The 21,262-nt window shown below is 39.1% G+C and overlaps 2 protein-coding genes across 7 annotated transcripts; one reads left to right on the forward strand and one right to left on the reverse strand.

The window, feature by feature from the left end:
* Positions 1-660: 660 nt before the first annotated feature.
* LOC128743058 (bifunctional peptidase and (3S)-lysyl hydroxylase Jmjd7) lies at positions 661-3,081 on the reverse strand. Of its 3 annotated transcripts, XM_053839573.1 has the most exons (7): positions 2,991-3,081; positions 2,480-2,608; positions 2,240-2,393; positions 1,673-1,825; positions 1,449-1,615; positions 1,228-1,392; positions 661-1,152 (listed from the first exon to the last, which is right to left on the reverse strand). In XM_053839573.1, the coding sequence occupies exons 2-7, from the start codon at positions 2,535-2,537 to the stop codon at positions 878-880; spliced, it is 972 nt and encodes a 323-aa protein (XP_053695548.1). In that variant the 5' UTR covers positions 2,538-2,608; positions 2,991-3,081; the 3' UTR covers positions 661-877. The 3 variants fall into 3 exon arrangements, with proteins under 3 accessions (XP_053695548.1, XP_053695546.1, XP_053695549.1); XM_053839571.1 differs by having other exon boundaries at positions 1,449-1,825; XM_053839574.1 differs by lacking the exons at positions 2,480-2,608; positions 2,991-3,081 and having other exon boundaries at positions 1,673-1,833; positions 2,240-2,374.
* Positions 3,082-3,279: 198 nt separating this feature from the next.
* Positions 3,280-19,985, forward strand: LOC128742132 (MTOR-associated protein MEAK7). 4 transcript variants are annotated; one of them, XM_053838365.1, is made up of 9 exons: positions 3,280-3,354; positions 3,731-4,078; positions 13,726-13,902; positions 13,966-14,193; positions 14,266-14,453; positions 14,759-15,093; positions 15,154-15,380; positions 18,832-19,014; positions 19,078-19,985. In XM_053838365.1, the coding sequence occupies exons 3-9, from the start codon at positions 13,765-13,767 to the stop codon at positions 19,186-19,188; spliced, it is 1,410 nt and encodes a 469-aa protein (XP_053694340.1). In that variant the 5' UTR covers positions 3,280-3,354; positions 3,731-4,078; positions 13,726-13,764; the 3' UTR covers positions 19,189-19,985. The 4 variants fall into 4 exon arrangements, with proteins under 4 accessions (XP_053694340.1, XP_053694337.1, XP_053694339.1 ...); XM_053838364.1 differs by having other exon boundaries at positions 3,309-3,354; positions 3,677-4,078; XM_053838363.1 differs by lacking the exon at positions 3,280-3,354 and adding an exon at positions 3,388-3,405 and having other exon boundaries at positions 3,677-4,078.
* Positions 19,986-21,262: the final 1,277 nt, after the last annotated feature.

Genomic DNA, 21,262 nt, shown 5'->3' on the forward strand with positions numbered 1-21,262 from the left:
ATTTTTTAAAGTGACACGCAGAAGTTTCATTAAGGCATTTAGTCAGCAAAGCAAACTTCTTTAAGACTTGACCCTTCTTTATTAATAGACAGGACAATTACGGGGTTAATGCAATGATCCTACTCTAACTGTAGCAGCACCGCGCAGCCGAGATTCGAACAAGCAACGGCTGGCTTGTTAGACCAGAATACTACCAGTCGATGATAATAACACCAAAAGCAGTTGGTAATTAAGTAAATTTGATTTTCCATCTTTTTTCTTTAGGTTATCGTGGACCCAACTTACGTAATGCGTACGAAAATGAGTCTCAAGCTGCAAAGCGACTTAAGAACAATTTGGCCGTACATAAAAGCCGACTTCTGAAAAAGTTTAAAAGGCAGTATGTCATTATGGATAACAATTACGATGAGAAAGAAAATGACGATTTAAGCCGCCGGATTGGTGGTTTGGAGAAATTTCTGTTCGATTTAGAGTCCAAATGTTTAGCAGCAGGCACTAGCCCTGATGATTTAAACCTATTGAGGAAGCTGACTGGATTCGATCAAATTAAGTCGGAATTGTGATACATTCAACATACGTAATATCAACAGTATTTTGTTCTGCATCGAAACCGATATTTAACTAACAAAAATTTATCTAACCACTGAACATTGACGCTTTAATTAGAGTATCCTACGTTGTTTCAAAGTATAACTGTATAACAAGTTCTAGTCATAATGTGCATTTTTAACGTAGAAAACTAAAAGAGTAGAAAATATACACGTACAAGTATTAAAACGTAAAAAATGTTTCGTAGGTGACCCCGAACGTATATCACAACATTATGTGCGTTTCGTGCATAAAATCAACGGAAAGTGATCCAACCGGATGTTTTTTTTTACAATTCCACCTCATCTCCATAACCGCAAAGTTTTTCCATCATTTTGTAGTAACAGTACCGCGCGTCGTAGTCCATATCGTACCAAAAGTTGACGGCAATGCATTTGTGACTTTGGCGTACGTGATGATACCAGAGACTGGGCAGATACAGTATGTCGCCAGCATTGACGCGGATTTCATAAACAGAAGCGTCAGCATATTCCGGGTATTTGTCGATGTCCGGTTCCAATGGGTCAATACTAACCCACTCAATAAGGCGTGGTTTGCCAATTTCTGCAGTCAAAATGTTAAAATAAGTATACTGTTTCTCGTTATTGACCATTAATTATTGCCAAGAGATTTGCTCACCATTTAAAATAGGTTCAATAACCATCGTTCCACCATTTTCCTGCATATAGATGCCCATCGGGTAACGCTTTCTCGGGACTTTATGCATATCTACTGGCGGTATCAGTATGAAATCTTTATATCCCGATATAACACAATAGATGTTTTCATATGGATCTTTATGCACTATAAAACCTTCCAAAGTTATAAAAGTATGCGATAAGTAAATCTAAACGTCTTACTGGACGTAACTGCGCGTTCATCCCCCATCCAAAAATTTACAGCATCTGGCACCTTGTTGAAGGCTTCGGTAGCGAAATTGAGTGTTTTAGTGTCGATGTCCCGCCATAATTCGTGGAAGTCCTCCGTTAAATTTGAGTTTTGTCTCTGAATATAATGGATGGTGTCGCTAAAAAGTACATCCGTTAAAACTAACATTTTTACAATGTATTTTATTTGGGAATACCCTCGACTATCCAGGCAATCTAGAAACCGATCCATTGTCATTTGCGTCTCTAAAGGCAGTACAAAAAAATCTTCCCCTTCGTGTTTGGCCAAACCATCTGCGTATCCATTGGGGGTAATGGCCACAGTAACTTCCTTGTCTGCTAGCGTTTCTCTGTAGAACTACCACAAATAAGAGCAAAATTCATCGCATTTACCACTCAAAGCAAAACTCGTCTCACCACAGATGCGTTTCATTTAGCTAGAGTAATTTTCTCATTCGCGGTGATGGACAGAAGCACGTGCACATTATAGGTATTACCGTTTACTATTGACGTTTGCTTTCAGGAAATTTACTAATACCACACTTCTAACGCCATTGGAAAATATTATACTGCGTGTCGGAGACTACTCACGATTGTATAGATCGCAAGTGCCAGGAAATTTATGAATTAAGAAGCATGTCGACATTAAAAGTAAATTTTGGCTAGCGAGTGTTGGAACGGTTTCAAAATTAAAACAATCAAGCCAAAAGGTGTGCACGGAAACATGATTGAATATTTCACGGTCGTTCGGGGAGAACTCATACCTGAAGAACTTTGAATGCCATTTCTCCACCGCAGGCCAATCGTTGGTTGCCTCACGTATAACCAATGGGAAATTCTTCGCCACATTATCCCGTACAAATTCTAGTGCAGTTGGTGCTCCAAAAATCTCTGGAATGCTGGAGCTTAGCATGAGATCTATAGTGGCAAAAAAGATTACATAAACATTGGATGATAACGGGAATTTTTTTTGCCAATGCAAGGCAAGCAGCTATTGTACATACCTTTGGCTTCATTGCTCAGAACGTCAAACGCCTGCCTTAGCAATGAATTATTATCCATTTGTGATGCACAGGATGCAAAGTGCTGCGACGAGCGTTTGCTTCTGATCTGAGTGAAATGCGGGATTTCAACTTGAATTTACGAAATGTTAATCTAAATATTTACTACTGAGTTGAGACTGAGAGAATAGTATACGAATAGAATATACGCAAGCTGCATCAGAGCGCGGAAATTCAATATAGGCATTTTAGTGAAGTACTAGTTTGATTTTCATTGATGGTTGTCAACAGTGATGCCATCGATATCACAACACTAAATATACAAAAAAAAAGTCGAATGCGTTTTTCAAACCTGTTAGTCTGTTCTCTGGGTTTATAATAAATACTTTTCTATAAACATTTCTTTGGTCTCAAATTGGCAATTTGTTAATAGAATTCTATGCATCCGGTTGATTAGACTCTTTGAAACAAGTTTTAAAAAAACGGAGAAAAATATTAAACTCAGGAAACTTACGGGAATCTGCGGTGCATGTGGCCTCTTTCGAAATACATGTTGAAAAAGTAAAAGAATATCGCTTCTAGCAGCACAGTGGTCAAGCGGGCCAAGCAGTACCAGCCGTACCAGCAGCACGTACAAACAGTAATCAAGATCAACGGTACGCTGGGGCCTTTCGACCAATCTCAGCACAGTGTCACTTTGACAGCGAACTGGTCGATTCGCGACCGCGACTTTGCGAGTGTTTTTCCAACTTTTCACAGTTTCATTATGTGATGCTCAGAGCTCAGCTCACTTTTGTAAATCACGTCAATCGTATCCTCGTATCGTATCGGCTCACTCGTTGTTTGTCATTGGTTCAGCAGTAGCAGCAGTGATAAAGGTCCGTCACGGACACGGCCGTAAAAGTGCTGTTTTTCGTGTTGTGCTGGAGGTTCTTATTGGTTTGGTTGAAGCTGGTTTTGTGCTGTAGAACAACGAGACAAAATTATGCACCAATCATGTCAATTTTTATTGCCAACTTCGTATACATTTTTACCATTGCGGGTTGACTAGAATGCACATATTTTAGTATCTAATCTTGGCCCTGATCAAATATACCTGATACCTGCGCAAATTCTTGCAATAAAAAATCACAATTTTGCGATTGCTAATAACATTGTTTATCAGCAACACTATTAAACTTGTTGATGTTTTGTTTGAAGCGGAATGCAATTTATGGAACTGTATCTTATATACCTATCTAAATCCACATAAAGTGTAGTGTACGTAAACGAAAAAAACAATCTGGTGCGTTCGAATCATTGACGGGTCATTTAAAAGTTACTATTAGTGATAGACAACGCAACTAAATCGTACAATATTGTATGAGTCCTATTTGACCGCTGCGATGTGCTCGGAATTCGATTATCGGTTCCATTCATAGCAAAGTGTTGAGGTGCAATTTTACTCGGCAAACATGATAAAAGCAGTAATGTGAAGCAATACCCTTAGGGGTGACATCGGTGGTGTCTGCTAAATCAGTCATTATAAGTGTAATTATTTGTAATATCAACAAACTAAAACCAAATCACTTCGGTTGGATTTCGAGTCGCCAAGGCAAACAGGTAAATACAAGGCAATGAAAATATAGAATTTTTCATATATGAATGAAAGTTTATACGCACATATAGTTTGGTAAATCATCTATGTATTTGGTTTATCTTGATCGAAATCAAAAAACTTATCACAAACAGCTCCAGTTGCAGAGTAGCTGCAAATATAAAATTAAAATATGTTATTGACCAATAAATAAATTTTAATCAATGGTCAATAATAAGTTGGTACAGAGAGTAGTGAGATGTATGGTGGCAAAAAATTGAAATTTGCTTCGCATTATGTTTGTGGTACAATAGACCAATTAGCGAGTGCTTCATCGTGCGTTAGAATCGCAGTAGAATCAATCTGATGTCATTCAACATAAGGAAATGTGCTTATTTCAGAGGACTCTCCCCTTTTGTCCAATGCTGCAAGGTGCATGGTTCGAACCAAGCTATAATCTGGGATTCAAACCGGATTCGAACTCACAACATCCGCCAGAGCATGTAGCTCGCTGGTACTGGCGAGTTTATGTGGGTTCGAACTTCGAAGCCGGTTATAATCCCAGTTTATAGCTTGGTTCGACCGATGCACCTTCCAGCATTGGACAAAAGGTAGGAGTCACAACGACTAATTGTTAAACGTAGCTACTAATAACTCCCCCCTCCCCCACCCTCTCTCACCTTTGCGCTCTTTCTCTTTCACTGTAAATTTCATTACTTTCTTCTACCGTCCCTTCGTCATTTGTAAAAGAACTACCGTTTCAAAATAATATTAATGTATATGCCTGACTGCATTTCAAGGTCACGACAAAAAAACACGAGGTTGGTCTATGTATATATGTTTTGCTATAACTCTGGAACACCAGGACGGTTCTCCATCAGACACACATGTTTTTTGAAATACTAGAATTTGCACAGGTGGTTGACAAAAGGGAGGTAGTGACGGTCTTTAACAAGGGGAGGGGGAGGTCCAAATAAGGGACTATGTTTCTCCTGCAATTGGACTTACACACGTTGCACATTATACATTATACACGTGGCTGTATAAAGGGGGGATTGACCGAAAAGAGGTGCCATCATCTATAGGAAGAGCTCTAAATAAGAAAGATTTTTTTTTCTTTATAAGGATTTTCGAAGAGAAAACATATGTATAAGTAGCTGCGGAGCAAAACGTGGTAGGTGAGCAGAAGACGAGGGGGGATTAGGTGGTAAAGGGAGCAGAATCTTCAAAATGAGGATTAAAAGCTTTGATTGTTGCATAATAGGAATTTCCGAAACGAAGAAAAAGAGGAGTCTCTTCTATTATCACAGTTTCCGTTACAATAACAGATGTACAAGTGGCTGAAAGACAAAGGGTCGAGTAATATCGGGCACTCAGCTAGTTAGGTAATAAGCAACGCGTTAAGCACGACTGCAAAATCTTTAGAACAATGTTCCTAATATCTTCTGAAATAGAAATATCCATATTCAAATGTCTTAAAATATGGTCTTCTGATTTTAGTATGAGAAGCGAATCATCTACCATGGGACAGAAAGATTAAATGAACGATACATCTGAGAAAATTATATTTAACGCTTTATAAGGCCGTGGCAATAAAATTGCCACCAACGAAAAATATTTGTTTTGCGTCTATAATGACATCAATATAATTAGAGAAGCAAAATAAAAAATTTTTGTTGGTGGCAATATAGTTGCCTTATAAAGGGTTAAAGTGCAAAGAACACCATAAAATGTGACAAAGTATGTTCAATGTTATAATGGATCAAAGCATCCAGATAAAGCTCATTTAAATCAGCAAAGGACAAGGGTGTTGTTCCTACGCAACTCATTTGACCGGAAGTATTACATTATTTCGAGTTGTACAACAAAAAAGAAACAAAAATCAATTTGCTTCGATAATAGCTAATGCTTCTCTTTGTTGGCATTTTTCGCGTCGCACTTGAAATGATATCTGTGTATTTAAGTTATACACAAGATAGGGATAAAGTGCCTACTATACGTACACATAGATTGTACTGCTGGCTGATAAAAATCAATTTATGAAATTGAATCACATGTTGATGGGTTGGATTATGATTATTAGGTTTACAGTGGTTTTGCAACATAAAAGTCGTTGGAATTTGGTAATTTTATATCACATGTGAGTCCATTTTCAAAACAATAATGAGCTAATAACGTGCTATTAACAGTGAATGAGAAGAAAAACAAGGAAATAATTAGCCGTTTGTAGCTCTTTGGTTTTATTTTGAAATTAAGTTGTGCATTTGCCGTGACACAAACTAAAATTTACCAAATGATAGTAAAATGTTGCAGTAAAATGAATCGGTCAAACCGCTAGATGGATCAATTCAGTTTTTAGGATTACCCTTTTAGTGTACTTTGAGGGTTATGTATGACGTATTGAGAATTATTGATATATTAATAAACCAAACATTTTAATATTACAGTAAACGTAACATGTAAACCACAACAAATATTAGATCAAAGCTGATCAAGAATCCTTAAATTGTAAATCAAAAAAATGCATATAAATGAAAACATTAAATTTTGAATTGCTATTTATAAGTAAAACTAATAATAAATTCAAATACCAGATGCTCTTTCTGTACTAAAAGGACAGCTAAAATCTGTTGTCTGCTAAAGATATCTGAGAATAAGAAAACTTTTTTCATCGTTATTAAATGGATTAAATGGAAAGTGGATTAAATAGTTTGTTTTTATATATTTGAATCTTCAACAATCGCGACCATCATACATAATTCGAAACTTTAGTGCAGCGATATTGGCTAACGTTTGATTGTACCGCTATGATAAACTTTTGTAGCATTGAATTAGTAGATTGAGTAGGAATACAACTCAATCAGGTGTTCCCATTCCCGCAGACAGTATAAACATGACGGAGCAGCAGCTTACACGCCTATGATGGTCGGACTTCCGATCTAAATCTGAATCAGATTTGCAGAATAATAAGCAATTTGTCAGCTTTGATAAGATAATGGACATATGGCGGCTGCGGCTGATGGTGTAATGTAATACATAGTGCCACCCCAAGAATAACAGCACGTGAGAAATGATTATGACGAAAATTATGATTCATTTCAACAGTGGACGACATATTCGGACATCGAGACACTCAGGTTAATATCAGTTTTTGTTTTTAGTATTGCCTTTGTTACTAAGGGCTGGCAAAGGGTGAATATGTGCATTCCCTCTGTTCGCTAACTCCTATTCCTACCTCCAGGTGGTGCCGGCTGGGGTACGCAACTTCGGTTGTCGTACGCTAACAGGAAAGGGGACACAGTGGCTTTCACCCACATTACGATGGCAGCTCCATCAGTCGGATAAGGACCTTAGGTTAACAGCCTACTGTACCGGAACATAAAAAGTTAATGAAAATGAAAGAAGAAATCTCTCTGGATTATTGGCAACGACCTTTAGCATGAAAACACGGACACGAATCGGAACATGGAATATACTGACTCTTGCCCAGCAGGGCAATCTGAAGCTTGACATCCTGGGGCTGAACGAGGTCCGCTGGCCGGGTACTGGCGAACACAAGACATCATCCGGGCAAGTCTTGCTCTACTCTGGCATACAAGGTGAAAATTCTACTCGAGAAAGAGGAGTTGGATTCCTACTGAGCCCAGGGGCACATGTGGCCCTGATGAAGTGGGAACCGATAAATGAGTCGTTGCCAGATTCAGAACACGGGTTAGGAACCTTACAGCAATCCAGTGCTATGCGCCAACAGATGCTGCCGACCTGCAGGAGAAAGAGAGTTTTTACAGCCAGCTGAACAGTGTGGTTGAGAAAATCCCGAAGGGGGATATCCAAATCCACATGGGCGACTTCAACGCGAAGATTGGCTTAAACAACGGGGACGCCATGGCCTAGGAGAGATGAGCGAAAACGGGGAGCTGTTTACAGAATTCTGTGGTAATAACAACATGGTCATTGGTGGATCGTTCTTCCCCCATAGACCAGTACATAAAGTCACGTGGGTTTCCCGCGACGGCCAAACAGAAAACCAAATCGACCACATCTGCATCAGCCGAAAATGGCGGAGGAGCCTTTTTAATGTACATAACAAATGTAACGCTAATATTGCATCCGACCATTATCTTGTTATCGCTAAAATACTTTTGCGCATCGCACGTGTTCAACGACGGGAGGAGAAAATTCGGTGTCGCTACGACGTCCGCCGATTGAAGAATCCTGAGGTGAAAAGGGCCTTTGTCGAACAACTTGAAGAGCAATGAACCGGCATCAAGAGCGCCTTCATCACGACCAGTGATGAAACCCTTGCAAACCGCGTAGCGGGCGGAGGGAGTGGCTTTCGGATGAATCTTGGTGGTAGATCGATAAGCGGAGAGAGGCGAAAGCCGGCATTGAGCGAGCGCGAACCAGATCGGCTGAGACAACTGCCCGTCAACGATACGCCGAACTGGAGAGGGTTGTTAAACGTGCTTGTTGGCGGGACAAGAGAGCCTGGACTAACTCCCTAGCCGAACAAGAAGAAACCGCCGCCGCCAATGGTGATATCCATTTGTTGTACGATATTTCTTGCCGCCTTAGTGGTGTCAGGATGAATACAAAGATGCCGTTAAAGGACAGAGCTGGTTAGCTACTAGCTGACCGTACAGAACAGCTTAAGCGATGGATTGAACATTTTGAACAACTCTTCAGGGTTTCAATTGTCAGAGACCAACGAAATCAGCAGCGTACGATGCCTATGCCTAAATTGTAGCAGCTATCAAGAGTATGAATCCAATTAAGCGCCAGGGATACTGTATTTCAGCCGAAATGCTCAAAGCTGACCCATCTTTGTCAGCCCAGGTGATGCATCAGTTTTTCAGCAATATATGGGAAACCGCAACTTTTTCGGTGGATTGGATGCAGGGCATATTGGTCAAAGTCCCTAAGAAAGGAGATCTAACTGAATGCGGTAAGTGGCGTGGCATCACGTTGCTCTGTATTACTCTCAAAGTACTCTGTAAGGTAACTCTCTACCGGATCCAGGAGAAGATCGATGCTACTCTCCGGCGGCAGCAAGCTGGATTCCGTGCTGGCCGATCATATGTAGATCATATCAAAACGCTCCGCATTATATTGGAGTAGATCAACGCATTCCAGGACTCTCTTCTGCTAGTGTTCGTTGACTTCGAATAGGGGTTGGACCGACAACCACGAAAAAATCTGGGGCGCATTTAGGCGTAGAGGAGTTCCAGATCCAGAATTCTAGGAGATCCATCTCATCGAGGCCCAGTACGAGGGGTTCTCGTGCAACGTTTTGCACGACGGCGTCTTGTCCGATCCCATAAGGGTTACTGCTGGCGTGAGGCAGGGCTGCATTTTATCACCGCTTTTGTTTCTCATCGTTATGGATGAGATATTAGTTGGTGCAATTGACAGTAGACCAAATCGAGGATTGCCTTGGAATTCTCTAACGATGGAGCAGCTCAATGACCTCGACCTAGCCGACAACATTGTCTTGCTCACACAACGCCGAAATGTTATGCAAAGCAAGTTACCTCTTCGAGAGCTCCTAGGCAGCAGATCTCACAGCAATGTAGCAAAAACGTAGCGGGACAACAAGTTGAGTAGGTAGACGCCTTCAATACCTTGGTAACCAGACAACACCCGATGGTGGTACCAAGGCTGATATAGCCACATGGATCAGGAAGGCCAGGGATGCCTTTGCAGGTCTGCGAAACATTTGGCGCTCAAACCAGATCGCTCTACGTACGAAAACCCGAATCTTTAATTCAAAGGTTATATCCGTACTGCTGTATGCCTGCGAAACGTGGTGCGTCTCAGCGGAGACAACGCAAAAACTGTAGGTATTTATTAACTGGTGCCTGCGATATATCATTCGTGCCTGGTGGCCTGACAACTGGATGTTCAATGAGGAACTCCATCGTCGCTGTAATCATCGGCCGATAGCCACAGAAATTCGTGAATGTAGGTGGAAGTGGATCGGACACACCTTGAGGAAAGGAGCGAACGAGGTCTGCAGAGAAGCACTCCGCTGGAATCCACAAGGGCGGCGTAGAAGAGGCAGACCCAGAGGCTCATGGTGACGCAGCTTAGCCAACGGCATCCGGGCTGCAGACGAGAACCTGTCCTGGTGACAGGTAAAAGCCATGGCGGGTAACCGTCAGCAGAGATCTCTGAATTTACCCTTTGTTCTGCCGGACCGACGGATATGGACACATAGTTAAGTAAGTTTTTACTAAGGGAGGGCTAGGGGTTTGCTTCAGATATTAATTGTTTTAATTAGGACGCACAGAAAAGTATTATGGGCCAGTCCATACTTTACGTTAGTTTCATACGGAACAAATTAGTATTTAACTATCGAGTATGAGTTCAATAGATAGAAGCAACATTCCGCTGCATGCTTGATAGCAATACACTTAGTTCAAATGCGTTAATTTTCTTAATTTTTCGATAGTTGTCAGTTGGCTCCAATCGACTGTCGATTTGTTGTTATTTTTGCGGTTGTTATAAAAAGTCGGTTGTGAATTATAAGCTGAATAGCGGCGTAAATTTGTGTGTCTGAGCATAAAATGAACGGAAAACGAGGGAATAGGTATGTATTCATTGAATTACGGTGACACCGCCTAGAAAAATTCATTTTCCACTTTAATATACTAAATTAAACAATGGCCCATAATACTGGGAGCAAAATTGACTTTTCCCAGTATTATGGGTCAAGCATATAGATCAACAGTATTCGCTGTTTTTGACTACAATTGTAATTTGTTTTCAGTAAAACGAAAAAACGTACACAGAAAATCAGTATACAGAAATCGAAGCTCTATGATTCTGATCCAGCAAGACAAATCGAAAAAGTTCGGGAAGTTGCAAGGGATCACAATCTACCGTACAGTACAGTTCCGCGTTATTTCTGGAAACCACCCAAAACTAATAATCCAGGATCAAATACTTTTCTTCTTCCTGAACTTACTTACTGTACTTAGGTGGCTTGCTGTTCTAAGATAAAGCCTGATGAACAAAGTTTCTCCAATGCACTCGGTTGTGGCCAAACGCTCTTTAATTTCTCAGACTCGCTCCGCCTAATCTAACCATCTTGCTCGCTGCGCCCTTATTCGTACCGGATGTGAGCCAAATACCATCTTTGTAGGGTAGTTGTCCGGCATTCTTGCAACATGCCCTGCCTATCGTATCCGTTTAGCTTAGGCCGCCTTTTGCATACTTGGTTTGCCATAGAGAACATCACTTTGATGAAGCCCTCTGCGTGACTCGAATGAACTGGACATTCCACTCGAAATCCGAACACAGCACTGAGTACCATCCATCATACATTGAGTCAGTTTAATGAGTTTCCTGAAGAAGAAGCTAAAATTGAATCTAAACTCAACTCACTCAGACAGTTGCTGAGTGCAGTACAAGATACAACAAGATCCCTAAATCGCGAGAACCAGACACATACACACACACAAACAGGCGCGCGCGGGCGTGCGATTTTCTCGAAATAAAACCTATGTTGTTTTACTGACCCATAATACTAGGAACATTGACCCATAATTCTGACCAGGTTTAAAAGTGGCCCATAATACTGGGAATGGAATATTCTCACATTTTGTTGTTCTGCAAAAAAGTGTGTAATTTTTGAGCAAGATTGCCTACAGAACATTAAACTATGGTATATTTATAACCAATTAAGTTATAAATAATCTGTAAATTATTTAAATCTGTGTTTCTACCGATGATTTTGTAGCAGCATCATGCTTGACTGGCCCGTAATACTGGGAGGACTGTATATTAAAAACCCATTTGGTGTGTTCGGACTGCGGTACTGCGGACCACACAGACATATCGTCGCCCGACTACCATTTATTTCGATTGGTGCGAAACTTCACTTTTGACCAGGGTATAAAAAGCTGGTTTTATTCACCTTGGTTTCGAATGACGAATCATTGTAGTTGGAAAAATTTTCAGCTTGACTTTTTCAGTTTTGATTTTCGTTCATAGGTATATTTCGTACAATTTGGTAACTGCCTGGTAACTATTTGGTTAACTGCTGGATGTCATTCTAACTCGTACACTTTGAAACCGTGTTATTTCGAGAGCTCGTGCCAAAAGAAACAACTTGCGGTGAACAATTCTAGTGTATTATGAACACGTCTTTAGCACATTACAAAATGCATTTCAATCTATTCGGCTATAAAAAGTAGTATTATCGTTTTGGGATGCATTAGTGACACCACAAACATGAAAAGAGTCAGGGAAAGGGAAAGTTTCTGGTTGTAGTGTCTAGCTCTAGCTAAAAGTTATAGATGCAAGTAGGTACGTTATTATAGGAAGTGGAAGAGGAAATAACTATAGACAATAAAGTAGTTGCAAGACACGACCAAGTTAGAGACTTAGCCGTTTTACTTGCCTCTACATTAACCTTTGCTGATCATTATGACTACAATATATATTATAAAGCAAGCAACATATTCGGATTTAGTAATTGAAAAAGTTATCAAACATATGTCCCTCAACCTTTATGTATCCACTCCGTTCCAAAAACAATAGTAACTAAAGTAAATTAAAGTTCCCATTTGACTTAATGCTTTCAGATAGTGGTTTTTGACTTCTACTAGCCATACATGTTCTAAAAATGTAAGCCTCATAGGGTTTTCCTTGCGACATGTTAATCCATCAGTCACGGAAAGCATTCACTGCCTGTTAGGTTTTAATTGCGAGTCGTGGCAATGCAATGATTGTTGTCAGTGGCCACCGCAGATGGTAAAATTGCATCAAATGTCGTTTTTTTGACTTTTAATAGCCTCTTCTGTTCTAAAAATCTAAAAATTGTAGAGATTTTCACTGCAAAATAGTCAATATGGATGCACCATTTTGAGTTCCAAAATAGAGTCCAACATATTTTTTTAAATTTCTAACCTAACAGCCATCTCTGTTATGAATATCGATTTTTCCAACAGCCAGTTTTAAAATAGTAAACTTCCCAACAAACATGTTTGTTGAATAGTAGCTTATTCAACCGTTATATAGCTATAATCCAGGTTACAAGCGCTTGTTAAGCTGTTATACGACAAAAATGTTTGTTGGGTTTGTTTATGTTTAAAAATTTCATCTAAGGTATACATGTTTTAATGGACAAAAAACTGTAACATTAAAAAAAGGCTATTTACGTCTAAGTCGATCTGTAAAGGCATTGCCATCCAGTGAAGCTGGATGACATTAAGCAAATCGGGTCATGCTCTTGAACCCTAGGAGGAGCAGTCCGGGTTTAGTTTTTCTTCATATGGTAACTTTATTCTAAGAATGTGTAAATATATAATTACAATTCCTCTTCAGTAGGATAATTTATGTTACAGGTTATCTTTTAGATAGATTTTAGTGAAATTTTCTGTAGACCCCAGTTCAGGTCGACATCGTTTTGAGGTTAAATAAAGGTATTTTTCTAAATTATTGTACCTAAAAATAAAACCTATAAATTCGAAGTTTCCTATTTTTCCAGAAGACCCTCATTACCCTCAAAGGTTTCGATGAACAAAATTTTAATTTCGGAACTTTTTACTATATTCGTAAATGTTTACTATTAATATATTTCATTGCATTCAGTATTTATTTGCGTGTTTCTCACTTTTAACTTTTGTTAAGCCATTGGAAAAATAATGTAAATTTAATCTCGTTTCAGTACGTCGACTATCTTAAATCTCCAAAACAAGCTACCGTCATGGGTAACATAGCATCCTCTAGCACAAAACTAGCGGAGAAATGCCCAATGCTGGAAAAAAGCGAACTACCGCTGGTGGCCAGTTCGTTTCGTATGGCAAGTAAAAACTCCGATAAATGCAAGGAAGAAGATCTTATGGTGAGTTTATTGCGATGCATGCAGTTCTAAAACTTTTTTGTTATATCGATTTGTAATTGGCAGAAATTTTGGGGATCTCAAATGGACCCGCGACTAGCGCAGTATATTACTAACTTTCTCTTCGGTCCGCTGGGAACCCGCGTTGGCTTCGTGGAGCTGCCACGGTTCGCGGAGTTGTACGTCTACACGGTGCGGGGAACGGGTGATGAGCGAATTAACGTGCTGCTCGCTAGTTTGGGACAAACACCCGAGTCAGAGTCGACAGAAATTGCTTATCCACTGATAAAGGAGGCATGTGATACAGTGTTTACATAGTAAGAAAAGTGAATCTCTAAATAGTGCACCGTTTCTTTTTGCTTGCAGTACGTGGAGGCCGTTGTTAGCAGCTATATGCGAGCAATAAGACTCGAAGGTGGACCTGAATTTAAATCATGGGAATCACGTGGATTCCGCATTGTGAAGGAATGCATACAAAAGCTAGCGGAAAGTTTGGTATACGATGTCGTACAGCAAGGCACACAAAAAGTTACGCGAGCCGACGCCGAACGATGGTAAGTGTACCACGGGTTGTTTCAACGAACAATATCCAAGTTAAATTGCATTAAATAGGTTATATGCTATGCGAAACCTCATTCATCTTTTTCGATGTTTTACTGTAGATTAAACAATTAATTAAGAGCAGTCAACAATTGGATTTTATTTCTAACAAAGAGAGCATACAAAAAACTAAGTACCACCGCAGTCCTAAATGTTTAATAATCGAACCATTTTGTTTCACAAAACCCTGTTTTCGTTTCCTGCAGACCTGTTTTCGTTTCCTGCAATAATTATTCGTCAATTTTGTGTTCGTTTTCAGGCTCAGCAAAAACCCAATCTTTCTGAAAATGTTGGAGCACGTGTTTTCCCACTTGTACAACTATCGTATTGTGAAAAACAGTTCTGACGAGAAACGGAAAGATGATTCGGAAGACAGCAAGGGCAAAAAGAAGGAAAGTGTGCCCCAACAGGAGGTGGTTCTACATGCAATGCTGCCGCTCTGCGAGGGACTGCAGTACATGCCGGACTATCCCGCCTTTACCGATTTATCGCAGATGCTGTTTGTCAATGCGAATCTTCCAACGGCACAGCAAAACAAGTGGCGTTTTCTTTTTTCTTCGCAAATACACGGGGAAAGTTTTTCCACTCTATTGGGTAGCAGCACGTGTTGAACATTTCCATCTATCCTTGCTTGAAATTTTTGTGCCTTTTTAGGTCGTATTATCGATCAAGGACCGACCGTTGTAATAGTTGAGGACACCAATGGACACATTTTTGGCGGATATGCAACAGAATCGTGGGCACTTGGACCAAATTACGTCGGAAACGATAGCAGTTTTCTTTTTACCTTGCGGCCCAAAATGCGCTGCTTTCCAGCCACTGGCTACAACGATCACTATCAGTATTTGAATTTACACCAACAAACGATGCCGAATGGTATGGTGAGTACCTCCAAATAAACAATACTATCGATAGAGATAATTGAAGGGGTGAGGGATTTCTCAGAATTATTGTAATGGTTTAAGATGGAGAGTTTCACATGAAACTTTAGACACGGGCATTGCTCACAGAGTAAAAAATTTGAACTGCTGCAAATGTTAATATATTTGAGCAATCTTTTAAGTAAGTTAGTAGATAGCTCCCTAAGTTATACAGTTTTATATCATCATAGATGCAACAGTATTTAAACGCATTTTTCTTTGAACCACCGATTTCAAAATCGGTGATTATCGTTTCCCAAAATCTATTGAATCGCTGCTAGCAAGATTTGGCATACTTGTTTTAGCACATGAAATGCTAGGTCAAATCAAGGATTCAAAAATGTTACTGTCTGGCACCGCAAAGCATATTGTTAGTAGTCGGCTCCATCATCTTTCTTCCAGCGCACCTAATGGCTTTGGACAAAACTGTCACAATATGTTCCAATTAACAATGCGCAAAAGAATTAAATCTATGTATAAAGTTCATTAGTTGCTTTCAGAAAAATGCTCTATCTTTTGCCACCCAGATTAGGCCCTCCCTTTTAAAGTGTACATAGCACGAAAAGGAAAGAAATAGCAAATCAGTCTTAAAGTGAAACTGCTTACTACCTGGGCTATTGTCATTATCGCCTCGCAGGACGAAAGATTTAGTTATTCTCAGGTAGATGCCCCACAATCTAGACATATGTAGTAAAATGCTTACCTGGTGAGATTAAAATTTTCTATTGAAGATGTGGGATTTTCCGGGACAGCCTATAGAGACTAATTTTATGGCTTAGTTTTGGGTTTTCTGCTAGTATTACATGGTTGTTGTTACAAGCGTATCAATGATGAAAAAATGTTTCAGAAAATGAGTCACCGTCCATGTAGGCGAAGAAGAAATCTTTTCGTACTAAACCGTTCCTAATTATGCACGGAAAAATGTTCGTGTTTCAAACCCTGTTCTCTGTTGTATATAAGCCTCAACGAATTTTACAAACCGCTCGCAATTAAACGGTGATTTCTTCCGTCGGTAATGACGATGAATCATGCCGGCCATGAACTGCATAATTAGTAAAATGCAGAGCGAAGCAAATCTAAGCCATGAATTTGAGAAAATGCAAAGTGGATTACTTTTCCAACCACATGGCATTTCGATATTTTTTAATTGAAAATAATGGAAACAAAAATCGAATTATTTTTTAATTTCGGGGTAAAGGAGCACAAACGAAAAATTCAGCGTGTGGGGCGTTATATCTCTGTATATTTGTGTTGATAGGAGGGAATGCACGTCAACTTAAAGACTGTATTTTTTAAGAAGTGCTTGGTTTATTCCATTGTGAGGACTGCGATCCAAGCCCTTTTATTATGCTTGGTCTGGCTAAAAACACATGGTGGATAATAAGCAGGCTCTTCTTCCAACCTATCGGGTCATTCCATTTTAGGATGATTTTTAACCCTCAGACGGGGCGACGGGTAACATCATGAAAACGATGCGACCAAGCTAATGACTATTTTGTCATGTAAGTATACATCAAAAGAGGCTCAAGTTTTAACTTCTTGCAAAAATATTTATCTGGACGAGCGCCAGGCAAGAAATAGACCAAATTCTCCTTTTCTTTGTTCATATATAACGCTCTACAATTCATTTACATTAAAAAATTGAAATAAACCATGTTAATTACTTATAGAAAAAAGTTTGAGATCAATCATTTTGATCTAGATGTCCTTTTTCTTCAAAAGTAAAAAGGGAAAATTCGCGTCATAATTTTTTTCCGAAATATTCCGAAATTATTATTTTTGAAAGCCGATAACTTGCCAAATGCATTGTCATAAGGTTGTGATATTACTATTAAAACTTCAAGAAATCTGTTCTGAACATATTTTTCATATTGTCAATTCAAAACAAATTTCGTATGTGGCTCTGGACCTTCAGAAACGAAGGTCGCCTACAAACGGGCTTACCCGTTAGAGGATTAACGACTAATTCATGCGAACTAGTTCTTGCAAGGAGCTTGCCAAACATCCGTAAAATAGGTATGTGATGTTGTTGCTTGTCGACCAATTTCCTGTTGGCTTTTAATACAGGAGTTGGTAATGTGATTAATCGTTCAGTGTAAGTGGGTACATTTCCTTTTGTCAAAATAGGCCCATTGCTATGAACGTTCTACTAAACGTTTGCAATAGATGTAAACGTACGTAACGTTTACAATAGACGTAAACGTACTAAAGTTTTCAATAGATGATAGTTTCCTATATACTTAACTTAAAATAACATAACTCAAAAAAGAGCTCCAAATTCCTTCTCCACCGTCCTTTACGAGAAAGGTCCAAATTTAAGCCGAATTGCAAATTCAAGTCCAAATTCAAAGCCGAATTTGAATCCCCATCCTGGTCAGAATTCAAGCTCAAATATAGGCCCAAATTTAAGTCCAAATTTAAGTCCAACTTTAGGTTCAAACTCAGGTCCGATTTCAGGTCAAAATTCATGTCCTAATTCATGTCAGTATTCAGTTCCTAAGTCAGGTCAAAAATCAGTTCTGAATTTAAATCCAAGTGCAAATTCAAATCCAAACACAAAACTCCAATTGTGTTCTAAATTCAAGTCCAAATGTAAGTCCAATTCGTAATTCAGGTCCAAATTCAAAGCCGATTTGAAGTCAAAATTCATGTCCGAATTTAAGTTCAAATATAGGTCTAAATTCAGCTCCAAGTCCAGATCTAAATTTTTGTTCAAAGTTTGATGCAAGTTTCAATGCGAATTCATGTTAAAATTCCAGTCCAAATGCTAGTTCAAATACAGCTTTAAATTCGGGTGCAAATTAGAATCTAAATTCATCCAAATGTAGGTTCGAATTTATGTCCATATTTAAGTCCAAACTTAGATTGAAACTCAGGTCCAAATTTAAGTCCATCTTCATACCCACATTCAGCTCTTAATTTAGGTCTAAATCAGACCCAATTCGAGATCCAAATTCAGTTCCGAATTGAATCCAAGTCCAATTTTAACTTTGGATAAAATTGAAGTGAAAATGAGACCAGAGTTCACGTCTGAATTCTGGTCAGAATATAGGTTTCACTTAGGTCTGGTAAATAGTAATAAAATTTACAGTAGAGATTCCAAAAATATAAGAATCCATTTTGAGTGACATATTTTTATGGTTTGCAAACTTTATCCCACCATTTCGAATTTGTCTACCGGCTATTTATTTTCGTATATTTTTGAAAATTAAACTGGCTTTCAATCGCAACAAACTGCGTTTAATTTCTAGACCTAACAGTTAATTTATTGTTCAAAACATGAAAAATGAAAAAAGAACAAGATTGTCTCAATTTTCCCTCCAAATTTCTCATCCCAGAGCAAGCACTAAATAAAATGATTCACACCCAAACCATCTCCCACACGATGCGTGCGCGTGTTTTTATTTTCTAGGGCATGGGTGGCCAGCACAACTACTGGGGTTTGTGGCTCGATAGCGAGTATGGCGTTGGCGAATCTTCCGAAACTTGTACCACCTACAAAGGATACTTCCAGATGAGTGCCACCAAGAAATTTACCGTCCGAAATGTTGAAGTGTGGGGCGTCGGAGAGAAACCCGTGAAGGAAACGGATTCGGTAGGGCATATATTATATCCCTCAATACATACCAGTAATCGAAAAAATTTTCTTGCAAAACAGGAGGATACATCTCGGTCCATTCTGGACGGAAATGACGATAGTAAAGCGATGCTGAAAATGAGCGGCCGGGAGCAGTATTCCGATGGGTATCGAGAGGAACCGAGGGATTAAAAATTGAGACCGAACGCCAGAAAAAAGCCACAGAAAAAGTTTTGCTCCCCGGAGATCAATCTGGTGGATGTGTTGGATACGTTTAATTTTAATTTTCTTTAAACCATTCGGGTACAGAATGCTCACTTTCATAAATCATCAGCAGGAAACTACGAAACGTTCAAAGTGCGATAAGCTTATAGTATTCAATGCTTCACTGCGTTCTATGATTGTATATTTTTCTCTCTATCTGGCGTTTGCGAAACACAATTATGATTTGCGCTGATTATCTTTTGTTAAATGTACAACACTTTGCAGTTAGCTATGCTAACTTAGCATAGCTCATGCGCGAATTAATAATTAGGTAAACTTGACGTAAGCTTCTAGATGTGAGTTTAATGTGAATATAATTGTTGCGAAATGACTGTACGGCAGAGTAAAGTAGGAATAACAATTGCCAAAATAAAATTATTTATTTTATTTCAATCAGTCGACTAAACGAGGCTGTACGCTTAGCACAATTTGTCGTAGAGTAGTGTGTTCTTTAGTTAGTAAAAGTTATCGCATGCAACTCATACTGTTGAATTTTTTATTTATTAAATAGCACATTAGAAACAATTGAATGATTTTATTTGTGTGCCATAAGAAGAACAATGATGACAAATTAGGAATACACAGCAAATGTCGGGTTTCGAATCAAAGCGTTGATAGAGAAGGCTGCATGTCCAATTAATAAGATTAAATGCTTCAAAGAAGCAAATTAATTCATGTCATTTACAGTGTATGGTATATACAGGCACATAAGCCCAATTACTGATGTGAAGATAAATATCAAAAAGCACATAGTTTTCTTATTTATCCGAAAGACGGTAAAATTGATTCAGTTATCGTGAATATTAGCGTTAATACGCCCATTTTTGTGCAGCCAGCTGTTAAAGTACAGGAGAATCAAGGAACTAATACTACGTTCCTATTGACTGTTACAGCATGTCTCAATCGAGATTCGAACACGCGAAGAACTGGCTTGGTAGATCAGCGATGTGATTTAAAACTAAATTCTCAAAACTGCCTGCAAAGTGCACACCTTGTGGAAAATTTGATCGTCAACTGCGGGTTGATGATCATTGGAAGTCAAGGCTGATTCCAACATCACTGATCACGCTCCAGCAAAAGAAACTGAATATTGACCGCTCGAATCTCGAATGTTTTGATTGCAGTTTGCATTGAAATATTTCCACTTTCAGTGCTGAAAAGTTTGTCACGATGAGGACCCGACAACGCTACCTTCAGTTGCAAAATTGTCACTCAACAATGAAGCAACGAAGCTTCGGTTTCAACTGAAGCATCACCGCTTCGCTTCAAAACTGGCTTCAATCAGCGTCAGTGAAATGAGTTTCACTCCATCCTGACGATTGGTTTTGAAGTTTCATTTGTAATTTTCTATCAAACAGTCAGTAGAAGGCCAGTAACTTTGAATGCAATTGAATTGAATTTGAGTAATATTTGAGTAACATCGACAATCGTCGAAACGTTCTGTTCAACAAATGAAACAAGTCGCTTCATGTATGAAGCGAAGGTAAGAGACCATCAGCTTTATTTATTGTGGTCAGGTTTGAAAATCGCGAAGTCGTTGAAATTGACGAAGTCAAGTGGCAATTGTCAAACAGAGGTTGAAGAAGCATGGAAACTCTTCGACACAGATGAAGAGATGGGTTGGGTGGACAAAATGGCCGTTCAGGTTAGCCAGCAGAGTGCCTAAATTTCGTTGAGCGATGTTCTATGAAAAGTTCAATTTTTTTTTTCAAACCCGAATCGGAATATCTTTTCGTTATTTTTCTTTAAAGTGCAATAAATGACTTTCATTTTGAGTACTCAACATTTTTATTCCATTAACATGGACTTCCGACTTTTTTTGTGTTCAGATATTAAATGACTCGAGCCTTAGGCTGTAGGAAGGGTACACGTGTTACCAAGTAAGTAGAACACCCAATTGGATCCTTCAACCACACACATTGGGCGGAATTCGGTCTTGTAAGCTGTACGAACGGGTGCTGGCGAAACACGATGGACGTCCTTGCTCGACGATGAAATTTAT

The sequence above is a fragment of the Sabethes cyaneus genome, chromosome 3 (assembly GCF_943734655.1).
Source record: "Sabethes cyaneus chromosome 3, idSabCyanKW18_F2, whole genome shotgun sequence".
Classification (NCBI taxonomy): Eukaryota; Metazoa; Arthropoda; class Insecta; order Diptera; family Culicidae; genus Sabethes; species Sabethes cyaneus.